General features: G+C 40.2%; 2 protein-coding genes across 5 annotated transcripts in view; both read left to right on the top strand.

Annotated features, from left to right (window-relative positions):
* The window catches only part of taok2b (TAO kinase 2b), a 58031-nt gene extending 42081 nt beyond the window's left edge, over nt 1–15950 (top strand). For 2 of the 4 annotated variants that reach the window (XR_015503770.1, XR_015503769.1), the window contains exons 17-21: nt 776–988; nt 4377–4559; nt 7382–8748; nt 8789–9680; nt 15399–15950. Coding sequence is in view for 2 of the 4 variants with exons in the window: in XM_087275654.1 (XP_087131780.1) it covers nt 776–988; nt 4377–4559; nt 7382–8203 (1218 nt within the window). In the remaining 2 variants the exon portion in view is untranslated. Of the gene's footprint in view, nt 1–775; nt 989–4376; nt 4560–7381; nt 10429–15398 lie in introns of those variants that run through there. The other 2 variants (XM_087275654.1, XM_087275653.1) reach the window with 1 other exon arrangement.
* Nucleotides 1–18995, top strand: part of tlcd3bb (TLC domain containing 3Bb) — a 538378-nt gene that overhangs the window by 473286 nt on the left and 46097 nt on the right. The window lies entirely within an intron of this gene.

Here is an 18995-nt window from a genome sequence, read left to right as displayed (position 1 = left end):
GGAGAGTAAATGCATTTTTGTGTGTGAACTATCCACCTAACACCTCACTCTATTCCTTTCTAAATATTTGTCTCGGCTTCTTAATGAATAGCTTTTAAAGGGCGCCTATAATGCAAAAAAACACTTTTATAAGGGGTTTAAACAGTTCTGTGGCAGTTGAGAGTGAATTTAACCTGCTACTGATGGGAAAAAAGTATTAATTTCACTATTTATAATCACACCTAATCAAAACCGTCTGCACTAATACACTCTGACTGACATCGTCCTGTTGTACGTGACATCAGAAGGGAAAGCCCCGCCCATCTCTTGCTCATTAGCATAGGACATTAGTCTTGTTATTAAATCTGCCACTATGCTGACACATTGGCATATATAGCTCCGCCCTCTTTTAAAAAGAGCACAATCTCATTTGAATTTAAAGCGGCAGTCACTAAAAGGGGCCACTTTAGAGAGTTATAAACATTATTAGTGTGGTATTTTGAGCTGAAACTTCACATTACACACACTAGGGACATCAGAGACTTATTTTACATCATGTAAAAAGAGGCATAATAGGTTCCCTTTAAAAGCTAAAAACTTAAACTACTGTTTAGGACAACTCTTAAATGTTTTGCAAATACATGTCCGGTCCAAAACAAGTGTGAACACATCTTTAAAAAGTATTTTCTAACCAATAACAGCTCCATCATCATGTTGTGGCACATCTGTCCTCCCTCCTCCACTCTTCCTCGCCTATTTCTTTGCAAATAACTGTCCCCCTTTTTCATCCCCGTAGTCTAAAGAGCTTCAGATCAAGCGTCAGTTCCAGGACACGTGCAAGATCCAAACGCGTCAGTATAAAGCTCTGAGGAACCACCTGCTGGAGAACACGCCCAAGTCGGACCACAAGGCTGTGCTGAAGCGTCTGAAAGATGAGCAGACCCGCAAGCTGGCTATCCTGGCCGAGCAGTACGACCACTCCATCAACGACATGCTGTCCACACAGGCTGTGAGTAAGGCAAGGACACACCAATCACAGTTTCCATCCCACTGACCAATCAAAACCCCCACTCAAACCCACACCATCAGTGACACATTCTCAGACACTACATGGTAAGGTCTATATATATGGTTGAAGCCAGAATTATTAGCCCTCCCTGAATATATAGTTCCTTAATTTCTGTTTAACGGAGAGCAGATTTCCTCAGCACATTTCTAAACATAATAGTTTTAATAACTCATCTCTAATAACTGGTTTATTTTATCTTTGTCATGATGACAGCACATAATATTTGACTAGATATTTTTTCAAGACACTTCAATACAGCTTAAAGCAGTAGTTCTCAAACTCTTTTCATCAAGTACCACCTCGGAAAAAAATTGTCTCTCCAAGTACCACCAAAATGAGCAGTATTGAAATACAGTAGCGTAGTAGGCCCAGTAAAGCAGCTACAGCTCTGCACATTTCCAAAACGAGGCAGATTAATTCCTACTATTTTATTGTTTTAATTCCTATTTATTTTTGTCAGCCACTTTAAACGTATAGTTTGAATATTAACACTGTATTTAAAAAATAAATTAATTAAATTAACAAAAAACTAAAAACGTCAACATTTAAATTAAAATGTGCTTTTAAACGTTAAAAATTACAGGTTATTGTTTTTAATGGTAAAAAAAAAAAAAATCTGTACTAAATGTAAAGTATTAACATGTAGTAGCCTATTTATCAACACCTGGAAATGTTGCCTGGACCTCATAAATATAGGCTATATGTTATCATATTCATATATAAAATAATTTTTGATAGATTTTTAAATATGTAGCATGTACATATGACATATTTAATTCCTCTACGTACCACTAGAAGGAACCCCGCGTACCACTAGTGGTACACGTACCACAGTTTGAGAACCACTGGCTTAAAGTGACATCTAAAGGCTTAACTAGGTTAACTAGGCAGGTTAGGGTAATTAGGAAAGTCATTGTATAACGATGGTTTGTTCTGCAGACAATCAAAAACAAATATCGTTTAAAGGGGCTAATAATTTTGACCTTAAAATGGTGTTAAAAAAATTAAAAACTGCTTTTATTCTAGCCGAAATAAAACAAATAAGACTTAAAAATATTATCAGACATACTGTGAAAATTTCCTTGCTCTGTTAAACATCATTTGGGAAATATTTAAAATAGAAATTCACAGGAGGGCGAATAATTTAGACTTCAACTGCATATATTTATACAATGGGTGAAATAAGTATTGAAGATGCCAGCATTTTTCTCAGAAAACATATTTTTAAAGATGCTGTTGACTTGAAATTGTCACCAGATGTCAGTAACAATGAAAGTCATCATACATTCAAAGAAAACTAAACTAATTAGCTATTAACTAAATAGCTATAATAAGTTATGAGCAGGGCCAGATAGAATCTGTGGACGTTTTTTCTTAATTCTGCGCAGAATGATGCTGAATGAATTTGGGAGCAACTAAAAAAATGTAATTAAAAATGAGAACTTTTAAACTTTAAGATTTACATTCATTCATTTTCCTTTCAACTTCGTCCCTTTATTAATCTGAGGTTGCCACAGCAGAATGAACCGCCAACTTATCCAGCATTTGTTTTACGCAGCGGATGCCCTTCCAGCTGCAACTCATCACTGGGAAAACTTTTAAGGTTTACAATGCAATGTAAATATGCATATAATATGCATATTAGTTAATAAAATAACTGAAAATGAGCTAAAACTGTAAATATATATTTCACTTACATTTTGAGTAAAGGCGACACAGTGGCGCAGTCGGTAGTGCTGTCGCCTAACAGCAAGAAGGTCACTGGTTCAAGCCTCGGCTGGGTCAGTTGGCGATTCTGTGGAGTTTGCATGTTCTCCCTGCATTCGCGTGGGTTTTCTCCGGGTGCTCCGGTTTCCCCCACAGCCCAAAGACATTGCTAAAATTGTCCGTAGTGTATGAGTGTGACTGAGTGTGTGTGGATGTTTGCCAGAGATGAAAATGTAAAAAAATGTGCTGGATAAGTTGGCGGTTCATTTCCCTGTGGCGACTACAGATTAATAAAGAAAAGAAAGCAAATGAATGAATACATTTTAAGTAATTCAATACTCAGCGATGGGCTAGAAATGTGTGGACAACTTCGTTTTTTTTTTTTTTTTTTTTCCACCTATATGTTTTTTTTTTTTGGTTTGTTTTTATTAATTGTTTTAGAGTTTTTACCAATATCTGGTACAATTTCATGTCAGCAGCACCTTTAGACATATACACTCACCGGCCACTTTATTAGGTACACTTTACTGGTACCGGGTTTTGCCTAAAGAACTACCTTTATCCTTCGTGGCATAGATTCAACAAGGTACTGGAAATATTCCTCAGAGAGTTTGCTCCATATTGACATGATAACATCACGCAGCTGCTGCAGATTTGTCGGCTGCACATCCATGATGCCAATCTCCCGTTCCACCACATCCCAAAGGTGCTCTATTGGATTGAGATCTGGTGATTGGGGAGGCCATTTAAGTACAGTGAACTCATTGTCATGTTCAAGGAACCAGTCTGAGATGATTCACGCTTTATGACATGGTGCGTTATTTTGCTGGAAGTAGCCATCAGAAGATGAGCACACTGTGGTCATTAAGGGATGGACATGATCAGCAACAATACTCAAGTAGGCTGTGGTGTTGACACGATGCTCAATTGGTACTAATGGGTACAAAGTGTGCCAAGAAAATATCCCCCACACCATTACACCACCACCACCAGCCTGACCTGTTGATACTAGGCAGGATGGATCCATGATTTCATGTAGTTGATGCCAAATTCTGACCCGACCATCTGAATGTGTCAGCAGAAATTGAGACTCATCAGAGCAGGCAACGTTTCTCCAATCTTCTATTGTCCAGTTTTGGTGAGCCTGTGTGAATTGTAGCTTCACAGAACTGCCGCTCACTGGATATTTCCTCTTTGTTGGACCATTCTCTGTACATCCTAGAGATGGTTGTGCGTGAAAATCCCAGTAGATCAGCAGTTTCTGAAATACTCAGAGCAGCCAGTCTGGCACCAACAACCACGTTCAAAGTCACTTAAATCACCTTTCTTCCTCATTCTGATGCTCGGTTTGAACTGCAGCAGATCGTCTTGACCATGTCTACATGCCTAAATGCATTGAGTTGCTGCCATGTGATTGGCTGATTAGAAATTTGCGTTAACGAGCAGTTGGACAGGTGTACCTAATAAAGTGGCTGGTGAGTGTATTTACCAGGACTAGTTACTGAGTCAACACTTATCTTACCCGCTGTATATGCCACCCTACAGTACATCTGCTCCCAGCATGCATTGCTTCCCCCTGCAGCACTGACTGTCTCTGCTGTTTTCTGCTGTTTGCCTGCAGCTGCGCCTGGACGAGACGCAGGAGGCCGAGTATCAGGTGCTGAGGATGCAGCTGCAGCAGGAGCTGGAGCTGCTGAATGCGTACCAGAGCAAGATCAAGATGCACACGGACACCCAACACGAGAGGGAGGGCAAAGACCTGGAACAGAGGGTGTCCATCCGCAGAGCCCTTCTGGAACAGCGGGTAAAGGCACACGTAGACATAGAAACAAAAGCAATGGGGTATATGCACTTTTAATTTTCAGTAAGCCAGCTCAAGTGCTTCCTGTGAACTGTCATTCCATTTTAAAATCGCAGGGTTTAAGATCTGGTAGCTTTTAAAATCGGTGATTTTCACTGCCTTAATTAGTGACACTCTCAACCTCATTAGCATAGACAGCCCTGAGGCCCCGTTTACACTAGTGCGTTTTAGTTTGAAAACGCATAAGTTTTGCTACGGTTACGCCATCCGTCCACACTACGCCGGAGTTCTCGAGCGCCGAAAACGGAGCGTTTCGAAAACGCTGGAGAGGCCGTTTTCATTCTAAAACGCTGCTGCTCCGTCTCAGTGTGGATGGGGAAAGACGGAGACATCTGAAAACGGAGGCGGGGCTGCAGACATTCGCCTCTCTGATTGGGGCTTTTCCTCAATATTAAGTAGCCCACACACAGTTCAGTCCTGAATCTTCTCCGTGTAAGTTTAGACTTCGCAAGTTTGATCAAGGCTGCATCTCTTCTTCTCAGTTTGATATGGAAAACATACCGAGGACACGCGTCAATCTTCACAGGGAACAGTGTAACGTTACTTTATAACTTCATTCACATCACCTTGGCTACGTTGTTTCACTTTCTCAACAATAAAATGTAAACTTGATATAAGGAACTGCCTATTTTTATTTTAATATTAACAACTAAACAGACAGCAGAAATGTTTAGGTGTCGTGCTGCATGAGCGTCATCTTCACTGTGCATATTTATAACAAAACGGAGCCGATAACAACTGCCTCCTTTCAGTTTCAGTGAAAATACGAAACATACCCTCTCTTTTGCTGAATATCAGTTTTAATAATCGATAATGGCCATTATAAAAGTATAACATACAATAAGTTTATACAATATAGGAAATAAAGGCAAGCGATCAGTCAATATACAGAATGTACGTGGTTACATTCAGTGGCGTAGCGCAAAATGCGGAGGCCCCCCTGCAGGGATCGCTGAGGGGGCCCCCTGATGAAGGGGGGGTTGGGGGGGGGGGAAATACGTCATACGGCAATTTGCATATCACTGACGTCATCACGTTCTACCGTTTCTGTTTGACAGCCTATGGTTAATAAAGGGGTATTTATAATTGCACTACACTTTATATAAGCATGTTTATTTAACTAAATTTATTGCTGTTTGAATACAGTATATCATTATAGATGTGTAACGTTAGTGAATGTGCAGTAATCTCTCATATGAAATAAACTCAGACAAGTTCAGAAACTGTCACTAAAATATCTGTGATTGTGAACAAGAAAAGAATAAACGGTCCAAATAAATTGTTAAAATAAAGGAGAAGTAGATCGGTTTGACTGTACAAGGGAAATACCTTCACACTGCCTGTGCTAAATCATTTGTCGTCGGTACGCAGAGGGGTGATCTGCTCTCGGGCTGCAGGTGGGAGAGGCTGCTGTAGAGGACTGACTGGGCCGCCTGTCAGTGCTGTGAGGCGGGGGAGGGGCCGGCGGCATCACACGCAGCTCGTTGGAAGAGTAGGGACGGTACAGTATGGACAAATGACAGTCTAAAAAAATCTCCAATAACACACAAAAAAGTCGCTAGATTTGTCGCTAGGGGGGTCTGAAAAGTCGCTAAATCTAGTGACAAAGTCGCTAAGTTGGCAACATTGGCGGCAAGCAATCAGAATGAAGTAGTCCACCGCTTGAGATATGTTCAGAGAACACAGACGTGTGAACTTTGGTTCCGACCACAGTTGTTTCCAACAGTTTATTGAAAATCGCGACGACGCGGGGCCCCCTAATCACGCGGGGCCCCCCCGCGGTGCGTGCCCTGCGGGCCCGTCCGCTACGCCACTGGTTACATTAATCATTAACTTATCTTTGCGCTCAGCCAAAACACGTTACCTGAGAACAAGTAATAGATTCCAATGCCCAAAGTCAGGGAATATGTCGTTAGATAAAGACAATAAGATGAATGAAATATCACGTTTAATAAATATAGTGAGATTAGATCCAGCGGGAGATGCTTCATGAGAAGTCCGACTAGCACAGCTCTCATCTGGGTAGATGGGCTCCAGCGATTGCCAAAGTGTGTGTGTGTGGTCACGTGATGTGCGTTTTCAGCGTTTTGGTGTGGACGGAGAGCTGTTCAGAAACGCTGGGTAAAACGCGAGTGTGGACGCGGATCGTTTTCATTCTAAAACGCCGTTTTAAAACTAAAACGCACTAGTGTAAACGGGTCAGAGTCAGAACAAAGAGCTTAGAATGACCAAGAGGCGACAATAGAACGTTCCATTGCAACAGCAGCGCCCAGCAACAGCCCTGAGCTGCGTCCCAAATCGCATGCTTATGCACTATTCTACGCCATTTTGTAGTATAAATAGTGAACAGAGAATTTGTAAACAATTTAATATATTTAAATATAAAAACACAAGAAAAAAATCACTGAGGGTGATTCTGCAACGAGTGTCAGAAGTGTAGTTGCACTGCGCCACCTTGTGTAACTTTTATTTCTGTTAATCATTAAGCAACATCTAAAATCAGGGAGTGATTTGCATGTTCACTCGTCAAATCACCATTGAAAAATTTGTTTGGGTATGAATGCTGAATACATAAACAAACAATCAATGATAAGCAAGAATGAAAATTATTCTAGTGTGCACGAGTCTTTAACCTTAGCAAAAACATCATCTTCATTTTGATCTCCTAAATATATGCGACTACTAATAATGCAAGCTAATTTTTTGGGTCACTACCCACCAGTTGAGGATCACCCTCATAAACATGCTGACATCTGTTTCTCCAGATCGAGGAGGAGATGCTCGCCCTGCAGAACGAGCGTTCGGAGCGCATCCGTTCCCTCCTGGAGCGCCAGGCGTCTGAAATCGAGGCCTTTGACTCGGAGAGCCTCCGCTTGGGCTTCAGCAGCCTTGCTCTGACAGGCATCCCCTCCGAGGCTCACCCCAAGCCGGGCTACCCGTCCAGCCAGACGCCCCGTCCGTCAGGCCACTGGAGTCATGGTGGCGGGCCGCACCCTCACCCCCGCAGAGGTCCCAGCAGAGCCGAGTCCACCTCCTCGTCCTCGGTGTCCCACGCTTTGGGATTAGCACGAGACGGGCCTCTCCACCACTCCTCCCGCTCCTCCTCCTCATCATCATCCTCCTCTTCATCCTCCCATCACAACCGGCACCACCTTCCCCAGCACTACCATCACCAGAGCACGCCGCAGCTGTACCGGGACAGAGAGCGGGAACGAGAGAGGGAGCGGGAGAAGGAGAAGGAGTGGGGCGGAGGCGGGAGCAGGGCTGACCACCCTCACCTCTTCCCCCACCACCTTCCCTCCCGCTCCTCCTCCCAATCCCTCGCTCTCCTCCCTCCTCCTCCTCCCGCACCCATGCTTTCGGCGTCCTCCGCCCAGTCCTCGGGCTCCCAAGGAGTCTACGGAGGAGGCGGAGGAGGCCTGGTGGTGCGGGGGCCCAGTCTGATGGCGCTGAGGAACAGCCCGCAGCCCCTGCGCAGAACCGCGTCCGGCGGCCCGGGAGCCCCAGCTGGAGCAGACGGAGTCCTCAGCCGGAGCACTTCCGTCACCTCGCACATCTCCAACGGGTCACACCTCTCCTACTCTTAAGTCCATCGGAAAGCCAATTTTGTTGAATAGACCCTTTTCACGAGACATCACAATCCTAAATCCTTGAAATCCTTTAAAAACGTGCAGATTTGCAGTGTATCCGGAAAGTATTGACAGCGCTTCAGTTGTTCCACATTTTTTGTGTTACGACCTTATTCCAAAATGGATTCAATTCATTTATTTCCTCAACATTCTACACACAATCCCTCATAATGACAATGTGAACAAAGACTTTTTAAAATTGTTGCAAATTTATTAAAAATAAAAACCTGAAAATTGACATGTACATCAGTATTCACAGCCTTTCCTCAATACTTTGTTGATGCAGCGATTACAGCCTCAAGTCTTCTTGAATATGATGGCACAAGCTTGGCACACCTGTCTTTGGGATATTTTGCCCATTCCTCTTTGCAGTACCTCTCAAGCTCTATCAGGTTGGATGGGAAGTGAAGGTGTACAGGTATTTTCAGATCTCTCCAGAGATGTTCAATAGGATTTAGGTCTGGGCTCTGGCTGGGCCACTCAAGGACGTTCACAGAGTTGTTGTGAAGCCACTCCATTGATATTTTGGCGGTGCGCTTTGAGTGATTTTCCTGCTGGAAGATGAACAGTCACCCCAGTCTGAGGTCAAGAGCACTCTGAAGCAGGTTTTCATTCAGGATGTCTCTGTACATTGCTGCATTCATCTTTCCCTCTATCCTGACTAGTCTTCCAGTTCCTGCTGCTGAAACACATCCCCACAGCATGATGCTGCCACCACCATGCTTCACTGTAGGGATGCTATTAGCCTGGTGATGAGCGCTGGCTGGGTTTCACCATATGTAACGCCTGGCATTCACTCAGAGGAGTTCAATTTTAGTCTCATCAGACCAGAGAATTTAGTTTCTTATGTTCTGAGAGTCCTTCAGATGCCTTTTGGCAAATTCTAGCCGGGGAGAGGCTTCAGTCTGGCCCCTCTACCATACAGGCCTGATTGGTGGATTGCTGCACAGATAGTTGTCCTTTAAAGTTCTCCTATCTCCACAGAAGAACGCTGGAGTTCAGACAGAGTGACCATCAGGTTATCGATCACCTCCCTGACTAAGGCTCTTCTCCCCCGATCACTCAGCTTAGATGGCCGCTCAGCTCTAGGAGGACTTCTGGTGGTTCCAAACATCTTCCACTTATGGATGATGGAGGCCGCTGTGCTCATTGGAACTTTCAGAGCAGCAGAAATGTTTCTGTTACCTTCCCCAGCCTTGTGCCTCGAGACAACCCTGTCTCAGAGGTCTACAGACAGTTCCTTTGTCTTCATGCTTGGTTTGTGCTTTGACATGCACTGTCAACCCTGGGACCTTATATAGACAGGTGTATGCCTTTTCAAACCATGTCCAATCAGCTGAATTTACCACAGGTGAACTCTAATGAAGCTGCTGAAACATCTCAGCGGAAACAGAATGTACCTGAGCTCAATTAAGAGCTTCACAGCACAGAACAGGTGATTTTTCAGCTTTTTTATGTTTAATAAATTTGCAACAATTTCCAAAAATCTGTTTAAACATTGTCATTATGGGGTATTGTGTGTAGAATGTTGAGGAAATAAATGAATTTAATCCATTTCTGAATAAGGCCGTAACATAAAAAATGTGGAAAAAGTGAAGCGCTATGAATACTTTCATATCACAATTAAGTCACAATTATGAGCCCTTCATTTTCTTTTTTAAATATTTCCCAAACTATGATTAACCGAGCAAGACAGTTTTTACAGTATTTCCTATAACATTTTTTCTTCTGGAGAAAGTCTTTTTTTTTTTATTTATCCAACCATGACGACTTCCGCTACTGAGAAACCCGGAAATGTGAAAAGGGTCCATTCGTTCGAGCAGTTTTACAATACTAGCGAGAGCACATTCTACTTCTATTGCTTCAGTTTTCCTACTTGTTTTTTTTTTTTTTTTTTTGGTAATTGAAAAGCTGGAATTGGAACATCACCGCTGCCTTTAAGACGTCTTAAAGGGATGCTGCGCAATGACGACTTCTTTTGTGTGACTGGGAGAATTGGGATACGTGCACACACGACAGTATGAACAACCGAATGTTTAAAAAGTACTATGGGATTTGCTCTGATGCATGAGATTAATGTTGTAAATACATTTGTATCCATATGTTATCCAGTCACATTTGAGTCGTAGTGACAAAATCAATGGCTGCCTCCGAAATTGCAAACTTCCCTACTGTGTACTTTATTTCGTGACATTATTCTGTGGTTGTGCGAGACTTCGGGATGCATTAGCTATATTAGCTATAGGTAAATGATTTAATGATGGCATCTTCTGCATTAAAAATCAGAAAAGTCTTGTCGGCGATCCCAGTTGTAAGAGCAACAGATAATAACTTGACCTCTAGTTGATCATTTGGAAAAGTGGTGGAAGGTAGATTTTTCCTGATGAATCATCTGTTGAACTGCATCCCAACCATCACAAATACTGCAGAAGACCTACTGGAACCCGCATGGACCCTAGATTCTCAGAGAAATCAGTCAGAAAAATCATGGTTTGGGGTTACATTCAGTATGGGGGCGTGTGAGAGATCTGCAGAGTGGATGGCAACATCAACAGCCTGAGGTATCAAGACATTTGTGCTGCCCATTACATTACAAACCACAGGAGAGGGACAATTCTCCAGCAGGATAGCGCTCCTCATACTTCAGCATCCACATCAAAGCTCCTGAAAGCAAAGAAGGCCAAAGAGCACCAGGATTGGCCAGCCCAGTCACCAGAATTAAACATTATTGAGCATGTATGGGGTAAGATGGAGGAAGCATTGGAGATAAATCCAAAAAACTTAATTGACGCTTTCTTTACCATTCCAGATGGCCTTTGCTTTTCATATAAGCCACTTCTGATATCAAATGATCAACTAGAAGTCAAGTTATTATGTGTTGTTCCTAAAACTTGGATCGGCGACAAGACTTTTGTCAGTGTACAGCACAAATATCAGTTTACAATATGAAGCGATATCTGTTTTAGGACTATTTAAAGTCTTCGGAAGTTACTGAGACTTTTATTTCAGTATGCTGATGTACTTTCTACTGAAACTGAATATTGAGTGGGGGGTGTGGCTTTCTTTTTACTCCTCATTCCGTCATAGCAAAGTAATGGTAAAAGGGGTGTGGCTAAGAATATTGTGGTTGAAGCGTTAAACTGACGTCAACAGAGAAGGACCATGGAAAGAATGGTTAAAATTTGATTGAAGATTACCAAAACAGTTTTTACGTGTATACGTATACGTATACCTTGTAACAATGTATGCTCGCAAAATTAACATAGTAAATTGTGATTTCACGCAGACTTGAAAATAACGGAAGCGGTTAACAATGGAAGGCTCGCATTTTTGACGTTACGTAAAAAATACGATGGATATAGTAGGCGAACAATGCTTGAATTCAAAGTATTCCATTACCTGAATGATTGTTTTGAAATATTACTGTCGATTTCTGCTTCAAATGGTCATTTTAATATCTGATAAGGACAATGGATTTGTTAAGTGAAGCTTCGTCAACATGATGAATGTATGTTCGCAATACACACATTTCAACACAATCTCACGGCAATTCGTAACTTTTGCAATATGAAGCGGTATCTGTTTTAGGACTTTTTAAGTTTTCGGAAGTTACTGAGACTTTTATTTCAGTATGTTGATGTACTTCCAACTAAAACTGAATATTGAGTAGGGGGTGTGTGTTTTTTTTACACCTCATTTCCTCATAAAAAAACTAACAGTAAAAGGGTGTAGCTAAGAATAAGCCTTAAACTGGCGTCAACAGACAAGGACCACTACTCCAAACACGAAAATAATGGTCAAAATTTGATTGAAGATTACCAAAACACACTGTTTTTTCAGCGTATATCTTAAGAATAACAATGTGCGCTCGCAAAATGAACATAGTAAATTGTGATTTCACGCAGACTTGAAAATAATGGAAGCGGTTAACAATGGAAGCCTCGCATTTTTGACGTTAAGTAAAAAAATACGATGGATATAGTAGGCGAACAATGCTTGAATTCAAAGTATTCCATTACCTGAATGATTGTTTTGAAATATTACTGTCGATTTCTGCTTCAACTGGTCATTTTAATATCTGATAAGGACAATGGATTTGTTAAGTGAAGCTTCGTCAACATGATGAATGTATGTTCGCAATACACACATTCCAACACAATCTCACGGCAATTCGTAACTTTTGCAATATGAAGCGGTATCTGTTTTAGGACTTTTTAAGTTTTCGGAAGTTACTGAGACTTTTATTTCAGTATGTTGATGTACTTCCAACTAAAACTGAATATTGAGTAGGGGGTGTGTGTTTTTTTTACACCTCATTTCCTCATAAAAAAACTAACAGTAAAAGGGTGTAGCTAAGAATAAGCCTTAAACTGGCGTCAACAGACAAGGACCACTACTCCAAACACGAAAATAATGGTCAAAATTTGATTGAAGATTACCAAAACACACTGTTTTTTCAGCGTATATCTTAAGAATAACAATGTGCGCTCGCAAAATGAACATAGTAAATTGTGATTTCACGCAGACTTGAAAATAATGGAAGCGGTTAACAATGGAAGCCTCGCATTTTTGACGTTAAGTAAAAAAATACGATGGATATAGTAGGCGAACAATGCTTGAATTCAAAGTATTCCATTACCTGAATGATTGTTTTGAAATATTACTGTCGATTTCTGCTTCAACTGGTCATTTTAATATCTGATAAGGACAATGGATTTGTTAAGTGAAGCTTCGTCAACATGATGAATGTATGTTCGCAATACACACATTCCAACACAATCTCACGGCAATTCGTAACTTTTGCAATATGAAGCGGTATCTGTTTTAGGACTTTTAAGTTTTCGGAAGTTACTGAGACTTTTATTTCAGTATGTTGATGTACTTCCAACTAAAACTGAATATTGAGTAGGGGGTGTGTTTTTTTTTTACACCTCATTTCCTCATGAAAAAACTAACAGTAAAAGGGTGTAGCTAAGAATAAGCCTTAAACTGGCGTCAACAGACAAGGACCACTACTCCAAACACGAAAATAATGGTCAAAATTTGATTAAAGATTACCAAAACACACTGTTTTTTCAGCGTATACCTTAAGAATAACAATGTGCGCTCGCAAAATGAACATGGTAAGTTGTGATTTCACGCAGTCTTGAAAATAATGGAAGCGGTTGACAATGGAAGCCTTGCATTTTAACGTTTCGTAAAAAAATATGATGGGCATAGTAGGCGAACAATGCTTGAACTCAAAGTATTCCATTACCTGAATGATTGTTTTGAAATATTACTGTCGATTTCTGCTTCAAATGGTCATTTTAATATCTTATAAGGACAATGGATTCGTTAAGTTAAGCTTCGACAACATGATGAATGTATGTTCGCAATACACGCATTCCAACACAATCTCACGGCTATTTGTAACTTTTGCAATATGAAGCGGTATCTGTTTTAGGACTTTTAAGTTTTCGGAAGTTACTGAGACTTTTATTTCAGTATGTTGATGTACTTCCAACTAAAACTGAATATTGAGTAGGGGGTGTGGCTTTTTTACACCTCATTTCCTCATAGAAAACTTGGTAAAAGGGAGTGGCTAAGAATAAGCCTTAAACTGACGTCAACAGAAAAGCACCGCTACTCCTAACACGGAAATAATGGTCAAAATTTGATTGAAGATTACCAAAAACAAACTTTTTTCCAGTGGACTATGTTGCGCAGATTAATTGTTCATCTTAAGAATAACAATGTGCGCTCGCAAAATGAATAATGTAAATTGTGATTTCACGCAGACATGAAAATAATGGAAGCGGTTGACAATGGAAGCCTCGCACACTGACGTCATGTAAAAAACGATGGACATAGTAGGCGAACGATGCTTGAATTACTATTTCGTTAACTGAATGATTGTTCAGAGATATTACTGTCGATTTCTGCTTCAATTTATCATTTTAATATCTTATAATGGATTTGATAAGTGAAGCGTCGACAACATGATGAATGTATGTTCGCAATACACACATCCCAACACAAAATCACAGCAGTTCGTAACTTTTTGATTTAGTGGCTAATTTGTAGAATCTCATTCGTACAATTTAGTACGATTTGCTTAATGTCGCAATGATGGTTGGGTTTAGGGGTGGGGTTTGGTGCCACGCCTCCTTTTTAAAACCATACATTTTCATACGACTAAACTCATAAGAATTCGTACGAATTAGCCATTAAACTATCAAAACATAAAATACTTACGCTTCCTCTTGAGATCAGGCTGCACATTCACACTACACAGTACATACTTTTTTGTTATGGTGTTCTAGTAATTCAAAAGAAGTACTAACTTGGAGAGTATGCAATTTCGGACGCGGCCATAAATTTCAAATCATCTCCCACCAATTGGATCTTTTATTGTATAGATATATAAATATATAGTATCGAAAGTGTTGAAGCATTGTGTCCACAGTTTTCTATAGTAAATATTAACATTTTGATAAAATAGCGTGAACAGACCTAGACCTAACACGTAGTAACAGAAATCTGGAGTGGGTGGTGTAAAACTCGCCGTGTTTGACGTCACTACAATTTCTTTTTTCCTTCAGCTTTCTCATAGCATCTGGTTTTAAAGAATGTGAATTTTTCAAGAAAACGTGCTTTCGTCGGGTCTAGTGTGTGTTATGGTTATTAATACATGAGTATTAATAATTGTTAATAGTCTGTGTGTATGCATTGGGTGAATGGGACGCATTCTGCTGACACTTTTGTACACAAACACACCAAAAACAACACGATTTAAAGGAAAATCTGGCTTATTCGCTTGGGTAAGCGTCCTTTAACTCAGACCTTAGACAATATGAACAGAACTGTAACTGTACTGAGCTGTATTGTTTTAAGCGATGAGAGAGATGCTCTTCAGAGACAGGAACACAGAGTACATCGTATGATGGAAATGTCTTTATTACAAATGAACTTTGGGGGAAATGTGCTACTTTTAGCTGTATTTCTGTCTAGATCAAAACAGAGCGCACAGTTATATATATTTTACACATATGTATATATATATATATATATATATATATGTGTGTGTGTGTGTATGTTGGGAGTGTTCTCTGATCACAAGAAGTGTATTTGACAATGAAGAGATCACCAAGGCTGTGTTTTTTTTTCACAGAGGAACACAATAGGAACTCCAAAATCAAGCGAGAAACACCAGCTCTGATATCTCTCTCTGTATAACCTACTACTTTATGCTTGGTTTAAAGTAAAACAGTGCATGCAGAACTTCTAATGTATCGAGGATGATGTCGGATGTGTCGTGTTTGGAGGGCCAATGAGACTGCACCATTGAATGGACTGACTTGTTTACGAGATGTTACTTCATGATGGTGAATGTTTGAGCTCAAGCAAGTCCTCAGGCAGGCTGGAAATCTCGTCTGGATCCATGTTTGGTGGTAAAGGAGGCTCTCCGGGTTTGTTTGGGGTGAAATGTGTAGGGATAGACGAACTCTAGAATATCAGTCTATCATCTGTGTATGTGGTGCGTGTTGACTGTGAAACAGGTTGTTGGGTCAAAGAAGGGAGGTTTTGCTAGGAGGACATTTTCAGTACAGCTCGATCGAAACATTGATTACTGAAATCTAGCCGTGTCTGGCTTAAAGAAAAATACGTGAAGGAAAAATAAAGCGAAGCAATTTAAATGACAATAAATTGATATTAACGTGAATTGTGTCGTTTTGTCTTTGTTTTGTTCTTTTCTTCGTGGACAAGTGGAATCATTGCTTCTTAAAGGCTTGACATTCACAAATCTCGATAAACATCACGATCCGACATTGATGTCAGGCATCAATAACAAATCCGTGAAAAATCCTCTATGCGTCATTGTGACGTGCCCTTTAAGACGAGCTGGTAATGCGTGTTTAGTCCAGTCGATTAGAGACTATTACACAAAGTGCATATACTTTCAGAAAACACATGACACTGGTCCAAATGCAACAAGATTTTCAGTTTTATTTTTATTTGTTGTTTATTTTTATTTCAACATATACCATACATTTACCGGCCACTTTATTAGGTACACCTGTCCAACTGCTGCAAATGTTCAATCAGCCAATCACATGGCAGCAACTCAATGATTTAGACATGAAGACATGGTCAAGACCAGGGGTCACCAATCTCGGTCCTGGAGGGTCGGTGTCTCAGCAGGGTTTAACTCCAACTTGCCTCAACACACCTGCCTGGATGTTTCAAGTATACCAAGTAAGACCTTGATTAGCTTGTTCAGGTGTGTTTGGTTAGGGTTGGAGTTAAAATCTGCAGGACACCGGCCCTCCAGGAACAAGTTTGGTGACCACTGGTCAAGACGATCTGCTGCCGTTCAAACCGAGCCTCAGAATGGGAAAGAAAGGTGATTGAAATGACTTTGAATGTAGCATGGTTGTTGGTGCCAGACGGGCTGGTCTGAGTATTTCAGAAACTGCTGATCTACTGGGATTATCTCTAGGGTTTACAGAGAATGGTCCGTAAAAGAGACTGGCCAGACTGGTTCCAGCTGATAGAAAGACAACAGTAATTCAAATAAGCACTCGTTACTGCTGAGGTCTGCAGAGGAGCATCTCTGAACTTGAGGCGGATGGGCTACAGCAGCAGAAGACCACACCGGGTGCCACTCCTGTCAGCTAAGAACAGGAAACTGAGGCTACAATTCACACAGGCTCACCAAAACCGGACAATAGAAGATTGGAGAAACGTTGCCTGGTCTGATGAGTCTCCATTTCTGCTGCGACATTGAGATGGTCGGGTCAGAATTTGCCATCAACATCATGAAAGCATGCATCCATCCTGCCTTGTATCAACGGTTCAGGCTGGTGGTGGTGGTGTAATGGTGTGGGGGATATTTTCTTGGCACACTTTGGACCCATTAGTACCAATTGAGCATCGCGTCAACACCACAGCCTACTTGAGAATTGTTGCTGATCACGTTTATCCCTTTATGACCACAGTGTCTCCATCTTCTGATGGCTACTTCCAGCAAAATAACGCACCATGTCATAAAGCGTGAATCATCTCCGACTGCATTGTTGAACATGACAATGAGTTCACTGTACTCAAATGGCCTCCACAGTCAGCAGATCTCAATCCAATAGAGCACCTTTGGATTGTGGTGGAACGAGAGATTCACATCATGGATGTGCAGCTGACAAATCTGCATTAACTGCGTGATGCCATCATGTTAATATGGAGCAAAATCTCTGAGGAATATTTCCAGTACCTTGTTAAATCGATGTCACAAAGGATTAAGGCAGTTCTGAAGGCAAAAGGGAGTCCAGCCTGGTTTATGTGCAACTTATAAAGTGGCAGGTGAGTGTGAATATTAGTAACACTACTATAGTTAGAAGTATTGTGGCATGCTATATAGTTTTTCTTGGTTTTCTCTGTGCCTACGATAGCCTATTTTCTAATAATGGTTATAATTCTCAAATGAAATTAGGCGTATTCTGTTTAGTAACTTTTCACACACACAAATAATAATAATGTATGTGCTTGTGTGTGTATTTAATGCAAAACAAACCACCACCACAACAACAACAACAAAATGATAGACTGAATGTAAATTAATTTCTGAGTGACAGTTGTTTTTAATGATTTTACATACAAAACATAAATGTACACATACCTGCTATAAATTTGGCTTCTGTGAATATAAAATTCGGCAAGTAACATCTGTAAATACCCACATTACCCTTTGGGTAAACTTTTAAAACACACATAAACTAACAGGTGATAAACAAAAAACGTAGGGAAATAATAAAGCGTTTAATAATGTTACATAAATGAACGACTGCATATTCATTAAGATTTATTTATTTTATATAAACAACAGCAAATATACAATTTAAACATGCCATCCAAAAAAATACAGATGTAACAAATACCATAAAAGAAGCTAAAATATAGATTAAATAAATAAATAAAATGAGTTTCAACAGAGATTTTCACAATGATATTGTCTTAATCTATCCAATGGACAGCAAGTTTAATAATCAATTAGCTTCTGCGCCATTATGATTCTATTTTTACATTTTTTTAGCTATTAATATATTGGAGCGGGTCCAATAATAGCATTAGCAACCTTTAAACACAGTTTAGAGTTATTTATTTATTTATTTATTTATTTTTTATTGGTGTTTAACAAGACAATACATCAAAGTATACAATACAACATAGGAAAAATTACAGATTGTCTTATTTTTGTTATTTTCCCACTATCCCCTAAAAATCAAATAAATTAAATTTATGAATTATAAACTGGAGTTTGCATGTTCTCCCTGCGTTCGCGTGGGTTTCCTCCGGGTGCTCCGGTTTCCCCCACAGTCCAAAGACATGCGGTACAGGTGAATTGGGTAGGCTAAATTGTCTGTAGTGAATGTGTGTGTGGATGTTTCCCAGAGATGGGTTGCTGCTGGGAGGGCATCCGCTGTGTAAAAACTTGCTGGATAAGTTGGCGGTTCATTCCGCTGTGGCGACCCCGGATTAATAAAGGGACTAAGTTGACAAGAAAATGAATGAATGAATTAATGAATAAAAAATGAATGAATAAACAAACATATCCTCTGAAAGAAAAAAATAAATGAATAATAATAAATAAAAAAATATTATCTTTTAATTAATAAAAATTAAAATAAATTATTTAAAAAATATATAATAATAATAATAAAAATAATAATAATAATAATACACAAGCAACTTTACGATTAGAGCAAAATAAATA

This window comes from Danio rerio, chromosome 12 (genome assembly GCF_052040795.2).
Source record: "Danio rerio strain M-AB ecotype USA chromosome 12, GRCz13ab, whole genome shotgun sequence".
Lineage (NCBI taxonomy): Eukaryota > Metazoa > Chordata > Actinopteri > Cypriniformes > Danionidae > Danio > Danio rerio.
This window is presented reverse-complemented; position numbering and strand designations above follow the sequence as displayed.